The sequence below is a fragment of the Salvelinus namaycush genome, chromosome 19 (genome assembly GCF_016432855.1).
Source record: "Salvelinus namaycush isolate Seneca chromosome 19, SaNama_1.0, whole genome shotgun sequence".
NCBI lineage: Eukaryota > Metazoa > Chordata > Actinopteri > Salmoniformes > Salmonidae > Salvelinus > Salvelinus namaycush.
Genome location: NC_052325.1, coordinates 38,733,925 through 38,742,241, shown reverse-complemented (window position 1 = coordinate 38,742,241; position 8,317 = coordinate 38,733,925). Strand labels below are relative to the sequence as shown.

Below are 8,317 nucleotides of genomic sequence, written 5' to 3'. Positions count from 1 at the left end.
CTAAACTGGTGCGACCTGGGGGAGATTTTCTGCTAATGCAGAGGTCTTTGTACTGTCTGCTAGAGAAGGCCCTTCAGACAAATCATTAGCACTAGACACTTCCTTTGGCTGCTCTGTTACAAAACACTTCCCATTACTACCGTAGCCTTTCTGGGAGCTCTTATTGTTCAGGTAGTTGTTGTGGAACTCCATCTGGCTAATGCCCCCAGGCTGCTCAGGGAATGTTCCTTTAGATTGGACCATGTTGTTTTCCAGGTCAGGTGTGCAGCAGCCCATGGCAGTGGTTGCTGCTCTGCCGTTGGTCAGGGTAAAGTGTTGATTGGTGTACTGTTCCTCAGCCTGGTGGGGGTAGTCTGTGTACTGCTCTGCCTTGTCGGCGGCCATGTTGAATGGTCCTTGTGGCATGGCCCCGCTGCTAGTGCTAACTGGGTGTGGGAATGATAAGGCCTCTCCGTAAGTTTCACTGGGTTGGCTGGCCGTCCCGTTGGCAGAGGCAACAGCACTGGGGTTCTCCTGCTGATAATACTCGGCTTGGGAGCTGAGTAAATAAGAGTTTCCATTCATGTGCTTTTCAATGTGGTTGTCCTGTGGCACGGTGCCATCAGAGTAACACAACACAGAGGACAGGGGGACAACCTCTGTGTGGGACACAGGCGGCGTGCTCACACCATCCTCAAAGTCCTCCGACTTCTCCTCCTCCTCATCCTCCTCTTCCTCAGAGTCACTGTTAGCCAAGCTCCGAGTGCTGGAGTCAGACAGTCCGCTGCATAAACTGCTGTTGTCCTCTTCGTCCTCCTCATCCTCCTCATTCTCCTCATCGTCCTCATCCTCATCATCTAGAGGCTCTTCCATGTTGTCAGCTGTCTGGAGGTGCATGATGGCAGACTGTTGGAGTGTTGGGTCTGTCAGAGAGTACTCCAGACTATGTTGGGTCTGGACCAGCGGGTTGCCGTGGCTGTGGCCGTTGCTTTCGCCATGGTAACCATTGGCAGGGGAGGCCTGCTGCTGCTCGCGGCTCTTCTCCAGCTCTAGCTTCATGATGGTGTGCAGGAAGTGGGTCCGTACACGGATGGGGTTAAATTCCACCCGGCCGGCCGCGTTGCTACAGCCCTCCTTGGTACAGCCACAGGGAAAAGACATGCGGTCCACCTGTAGATTGGACCACATTGGGTTATATGACCATATATTCTGCAGTTTGCATGTAATAGATTAATTAGTGTAATCCTTTTGGCAATATCAGATAAGCAACTGTAATTATATAATGCTTTTTCAATAATGCAGTGCTTTCATCTACAGCGTCTAAAATATTTGATCACTTAACGATACATCAGCGTCAGTATGTCTGGGTCAGACTACCCAGAGATTTACCTGGCATTTGATTCCTGCTACGCTGCACGCACATGTCTCTGGGTCACAGAACACTCTGCAGTCGCAGCCACAGTCCTCCCTGGACAACCGGATGGCCCGCAGCTCGTGCTTCTCCTCCACGTCAATTTTCTTCACCCCCGAGGTCCGCAGCAGAGCCCGGCGCTTCTTCGTGGTGAGGGGCTGGAGGAAGAAGTACTCATCCACCTCCGTGTTTTCCAGATCAATGTCATCGTCAGAGATGTCCTCAGCCGTGAGCGTGTTGGCCTCCTCCGACTCCACTGTACCGTTCTTAGTCAGCTGAAAACGAACGAGAGGGGATCAAATTCAGTCTGGTTTGAAGAGTAAGCAACCAGCCGAAACAAATGACATACTGCATCTCAAAAGAGGATACAGAGTTAGCCGTTGAAAACACGTTCGGGATTTCTACGAGGATATGCTATGTCACAACTGTGCATCTAGTACCGTCTGTATATCATGATGCACTATATCATCTCCCTGTGTACAGTACTTTTCATTAGCTCAGTAGCTTCCGTTTCTTTTAATACCTTGAGTTTAATGGAGTTGATTTTCTCCTCCTTCAGATGATCTCGGAGCATGTCTCTGTGGATCCTCTCCTGCTCCAGGGCAAACTCTCCCAGGGAGAACTGCCTGACACAGCTGTGTCTGTTGGACATGCCCAGCGTACTGCCTCCCTGACTGGGCACACTGGTGAAACCCTGGCGCCGGCTGAAGTAGTACACCGTCACGTTCTCAAAGTGCACCCTCCTCGTCCTCACACGCTTCTCTCGCTTCATTATGGAATCAGCTAGAGGACCAAATGAAGAAGAAGTGGACGGTAAAAGGAGCATTAAAAAGCAGTGATAGCTGGCCTACTCATACATGAATAACAGGGGGAAGCAGGGTTATTTGTTCATACATGAATGAAAGATTAAACAGTTCCATGTGGTGGAACCGCCAGTATGACAAAAAGCTAGATTTAACCATCATTACAGCACACAAGAACAAGAACACTGTTTCAAGGAAATGCACCTATTTAAAACTGCATCATGTACATGGGAAAGTGTTGTATGTTTTTGCTGTCTGTGATGCGCTCTCAATGGTGTAGATGAGTAGCCATACTACGACAAGATAAAAAAAAACGTTATATTCTGTGCTTACTTACTATTTGCAGGATTTGAATACCTATTTTTATTTGACTTTTCATGACCCTAGAACCTCAGGAGCCGTTTTGCTAGCTCTCAGACAACAAGGACATGCTGTAACTCAACCCAGTTCAGTAAAGTAGTGTTTCATCATCCCAACGCTGCCATTTGGCATGTCGATCCTACTTGTGGCTTTTTAAGGGCAGTTCTATGAGAGGGAGGGAGGGGAAAAAGGAAAGCAAAGACTGAGAGCATAAATAATCCCCCTTCCTGGCCTGGATGTAGAGTCGCTTTCCCAGCGGTCACTTGAGGTCAGACAAACAGGACAAATGGGGACCATCTGGTTGGTGCAGCTCTCCACCCTGTGCCATAAGGACAATGTCTTCATCAACAACATGGGAGTGCCAGTCTGGGCTTCATGATTGGAATTATTCTTTATTGTCTTGAAAAAAGGTTTATAAAATGTTGTTTTGGGTATCCACGTGGTTTTCAAGCTTGCCCCCTGAAGAAGGCACAGTGATGCAGAAACGTTGGTGTTTTTCTTACCCAATAAATTACTGGGAGGTTATACATGTGGCTCTCTTTGTTTTTAAAGCTTGCAATACCTAAATTCAAAAGGCACTCGCACATCTGAGCAATCTTATTTGCAGGTGCATGGCAACAATTGAACAAGATGAAGGAAAAAGGAAACCGCACACTGCTCTTGATAGTATCACTGATATTTAATAAGCTTACGTATCGGCCTCACGGCCTTCGTCAGAGCTTTTGTGATTTAAAAAAATGTGCACCCTTATGTAGACCTGGCCCCACCCACATCCGTTCCACACATCGAAGGGGGTTGGAGGCAAAGGAAAAACAAATAAGTGCTACCAAATATAACAATATGCATTTCATAAACATTACAAAAGTGTATAAACAAGACGTATTGAACACGTCTGTAAAACCACAATGAAGACATAGCAAGTTTTCATTAATCCTTGGGTACATCGTACGAAAAACGTCAGAGTAATCTACAATAGGCACATAATTCATGTTCAAATTCACAACATAACATACATAGTCATTTCATCATTAAGTCCTTTAGGAAATAATGTCTAGAGGGTGAAAACCCCAAAACATTCTCTTTTACTCAGAGTATTATTAATATCTCCTCTCCTGTCTGATATCTTAACTTTCTCTATGCCACAAAATCTAAAGGTAGAAATGTCATGCTTCAGGTCATTGAAATGTACAGCGACTGGATAATCCCTGTCGTTTCTCCTGATTGAACCTATATGTTCACTAATTCTCTGTTTGAGAGAGTAGGACGTTTTACCGACATAGCAGAGCCCACATGGACATTTAATAATGTAAATAACATGGGTGGTGGAACATGTAATAATGTCATTTATTTTGGAACCGTTTTCCTGTGTGAGGGTGACAGAAATATTCACACTTCATCATATTGTTGCACTGTGCACATCCTCTGCATTTATAGCTACCATTTGGTAGAGGGCGTAAAAGAGCCTGGCTGATTTTCTTTATTGGCTGGCAGTTGGCATGAACCAATTTATCGCGTAAATTGCGACCTCTCCTATACACAATAAGTGGTGGATTTTTAAATTCAGGCGGCAAAACTGGGTCCGATGATAAAAATATGCCAGTGTTTCTTGACCACACCTCCCACTTTTCGCGAGTTCAAAGTATATGTGGTTGTGAACATTACGGAGTGTTCTGTAGCTTTAGCGGGTCTTTTTTGTAGCAGTTCATCTCGTGTTTTTCCCAATGCCAAATTATGAACTTCATCCACACATTGTGACAAGCATGGACGTATGGCACATTTGCAGCAAAGATATTCATATTCAGGTTTTGAGATAAGGTTGTTTAATAGGGCTTGCTCCAGATTAGAGCATATATCCCTTTGGAACACCTGTGTGGGATCAACACTCAGTTTTCTATAGAAACGTTCATTGCTGAGTTGTCTCTGAATTTCTTCTTTATATTTTTCATAGTCTAAAACAACCACAGCACCCCCCTTGTCTGCAGGTTTCATTCATTCATTCATTGAGTGCCTTTTCTTCTGTTCTTGCGATACCTAACATAGTTGGATTTTTCTCTGTATTTCTTACTATTTCTTGTCCATTTTCGATTAGGGTTGCTACAACCATGTCTAAAAATGTATCTTTGAGAATACATAGTAGCCCTTTTCAAAGACCTCACAATTCCAAGGCTTCTTCACTAAAAGCAATCACACCAGGAGAGGAGCTGGATTATTTCTTCAACACTAACGTGACCCGAGACAGGTTTGTTCTGTATTCACCAGGAAACAATGCTACTGTACATCTCAGGAGCAAGCCTGATACATTGTGGCACCTCTTTAGTGGGGAGAAGCTGGGGGAGCCATGTATTGTGCTGCATAGTGCAGACTAAAGCTTCGAGTAGCATCTGCCTGGTTGCCTTTATCTGCAGCAGCTGACACAGAAGGCTCAGGAGCCTGGGGAAACAGTACCCTGGTCACTGGTCCACACACACCCCTGGGAGAAGCCCTGTCACTCACACCCATAATAAACCAGGGCAGGGTTACTGTATGCATCTGTCACCAAACACAACATAGATCTGTCACCTGAGGAACCATCCACCAAATTTTCCGTAGGTTGCCTACGAATAGCATCATATCTGCCATAGAAAGATACAGGTAATCTAATACACAGTTATTTTTTATCAGTGGCGCCATCAGTGGTGCCTGCCAAACTGGCTGTAGCCTTTCCAATAAGTAGCTGTGGAGCAGAGAACAGGTTCACTCCACTGAGAGCTTCTTAGAGAGCCTGACAGACACACCAATGGCTTTGCACGTGGCTAGAGACGAGACAGCCCGCACTATGGCTACTTAGCTGAGAACACAGACACTACACTAGTTCAACTCAGACATGGCTAGAGACTAGACAGTCCTCTCTATGGCTGCTGAGCTGAGAACACAGACACTAGTTCAGCTCAGACATTGCTAGAGACTAGACAGTCCTCCCTATGGCTGCTCAGCTGAGAACACAGACACTAGTTCAACTCAGACATGGCTAGAGACTAGACAGTCCTCTCTATGGCTGCTGAGCTGAGAACACAGACACTAGTTCAGCTCAGACATGGCTAGAGACTAGACAGTCCTCCCTATGGCTGCTCAGCTGAGAACACAGACACTAGTTCAGCTCAGACATGGCTAGAGACTAGACAGCCCTCCCTATGGCTGCTCAGCTGAGAACACAGACACTAGTTCAGCTCAGACATGGCTAGAGACTAGACAGCCCTCCCTATGGCTGCTCAGCTGAGAACACAGACACTAGTTCAGCTCAGACATGGCTAGAGACTAGACAGTCCTCTCTATGGCTGCTCAGCTGAGAACACAGACACTAGTTCAGCTCAGACATGGCTAGAGACAGTCCTCCCTATGGCTACTCAGCTGAGAACACAGACACTACACTAGTTCAGCTCAGACATGGCTAGAGACTAGACAGCCCTCCCTATGGCTGCTCAGCTGAGAACACAGACACTAGTTCAGCTCAGACATGGCTAGAGACTAGACAGTCCTCTCTATGGCTGCTGAGCTGAGAACACAGACACTAGTTCAGCTCAGACATGGCTAGAGACTAGACAGTCCTCCCTATGGCTGCTCAGCTGAGAACACAGACACTAGTTCAGCTCAGACATGGCTAGAGACTAGACAGCCCTCCCTATGGCTGCTCAGCTGAGAACACAGACACTAGTTCAGCTCAGACATGGCTAGAGACTAGACAGCCCTCCCTATGGCTGCTCAGCTGAGAACACAGACACTAGTTCAGCTCAGACATGGCTAGAGACTAGACAGTCCTCTCTATGGCTGCTCAGCTGAGAACACAGACACTAGTTCAGACAAAAAATAAATAATTTACCAGGATTTCTGTGTTAATATGGAGGAATGAAAAATAATTGTATTTCTATACTAGTGGTGCGAGGCTAAGCTGAAAATGTGGACTCAGTAAAACACTTTGTGATAAAAGCACCAAATTTGGCACAGAGGTAGATATACACTACATGACCAAAAGTATGTGCACACATGCTAGTCAAACATCTCATTCCAAAACCATGGGCATTAATATGGAGTTGGTCCCACTTTGATGCTATAACATCCTCCACTCTTCTGGGAAGGCTTTCCACTAGATGTTGGAACATTGCTGCAGGGATTTGCTTCCATTCAGCCATAAGAGCATTAGTGAGGTTGGGCACTGATGTTGGGCGATTAGGCCTGGCTCGCAGTCGGCGTTCCAATACAACCCAATGCTGTTCGATGGAGTTGAGGTCAGGTGGCATCCTATGATGGTCCCACATTGAAAGTCACTGAGCTCTTTAGTAAGGCCATTCTACTGCCAATTTATGTCTATGGAGATTGCATGGATATGTGCTCGATTTTATACACATGTCAGCAACGGGTGTGGCTGAAATAGCCAAATCCACAAATTTTAAGGGGTGTCCACATACTTTTGTATATATAGTGTACAGTATGAAAATATATAGATATGGAGACACCCCAGATTTGGCCCCTGGGGGGCGTGGCAGCCACTATAAAAAAAATCAATAGGCCCATATATTGTCATCTTAGGTCCTACCGTTATGTCAGATTAGCTCAGTCACCAATTTCTCAGCCTCTGAGTATCACAGAAGCACACACTTTGAATTAATAAATGACACATGTTCATAAAAAGTGGCTATGAAAGAAATGGATCAAAATCTGTTAATCGCATGGTAAACATACAAAAACGTATGTTTTCAAACATCAAATTTGACTATACATGTGAGATTGTTTTTACATAAACGCTTATTTTTGAGAAATTAAACCATTTACTTGTATTACAAAAACCTAATAAAATCTAAAGTGTTACTGCTTGACAGAGAGTGTCTCTTTGCAATCATTACCAGTTTGGGGTCAAAATGGACCCCCCCTTTGCGATAAAAATATGTTGCCGCTTTCAGGGTTAAAGCACACAGATTGATCAAGCTTTTTCTCTTTCCTCTTCAACTGTGTTATCGTAATTATATTCCTACTGGCTATGGGTTGTTTTTGGCTTCAGAACTCAGAATATCAGTCATCACAAGTTATTATTGACAATATGTTTCCTAACACACTCAACATCCATTACAAAAGCAACATTATGATGGATTAGTAACATCAGAATGACACATGCTTCATTAAAAAGCAAATGTCTCTTTCACTAATGTACAATATGAACAATGAATGTAGCTATTTGTTCGTTCTTTCGACACTGTGTCAGTGTTGAGCATATCAATGAGTGTTTTGTAGTGTTTTGAGGGTTTCGTTGACTGTAGGGGGAGAGAGCAGTGTGTGTGTGTGTGCATGTGTGCGTGTGTGCTTGTGTGTGTGGGAGCCAGGTGACTCACGGGTGAACGTGCCCGAGGCCGAGGGGTTGACACTGTCGCTGCTGTCCCCGCTCTCGCTGCAGGAGACCTCGTAATCAGACTCTCGCAACGAGGAGCATGGCGAGGAGGACACCTCCTCAAACCTCCTCTTAAGTATTCCGCTCATGGCCCTCCTCTCCGTCTCCGCCACTGCACCTGCAACAATCAACAGGTAAGGAAGGTAACACATGATTTAATGCCCAGCTTAGGCCCCGCCGGTCTGGGCAGTACTCCTCAACACAGTCAATTAGCAGTGAGTCACAGAACACAACACCCCCAGCTGTTGCCCAGCTTCCCCTGCCCCCCCCCCCCCCCCCCCCACCTCCCTGATGGTCCCCAGGCAATTGATCACCTTGCCACAAAGGAGCTTGGATGCGTGGCAAAGG

The 8,317-nt window shown here is 45.6% G+C and overlaps 1 protein-coding gene across 1 annotated transcript; it reads right to left on the bottom strand.

Moving 5' to 3' along the window:
- Positions 1-8,058, bottom strand: csrnp3 (cysteine-serine-rich nuclear protein 3). Its single transcript, XM_039014323.1, has 4 exons — positions 7,914-8,058; positions 1,914-2,173; positions 1,369-1,665; positions 1-1,149 (listed from the first exon to the last, which is right to left on the bottom strand). Exons 1-4 carry the CDS (start codon positions 8,056-8,058, stop codon positions 1-3), a joined length of 1,851 nt encoding a protein of 616 aa, XP_038870251.1.
- Positions 8,059-8,317: the final 259 nt, after the last annotated feature.

Excerpts from the sequence above, each read along its gene's own strand:
- csrnp3 (XM_039014323.1), bottom strand. The coding sequence starts at position 8,058 with ATGAGCGGAATACTTAAGAGGAGGTTTGAGGAGGTGTCCTCCTCGCCA. Across the intron at positions 2,174-7,913 it reads GGCCTCGGGCACGTTCACCC|CTGATTCCATAATGAAGCGA; the intron begins GTGAGTCACCTG and ends TTGGTCCTCTAG. Across the intron at positions 1,150-1,368 it reads TAGCAGGAATCAAATGCCAG|GTGGACCGCATGTCTTTTCC; the intron begins GTAAATCTCTGG and ends TCCAATCTACAG.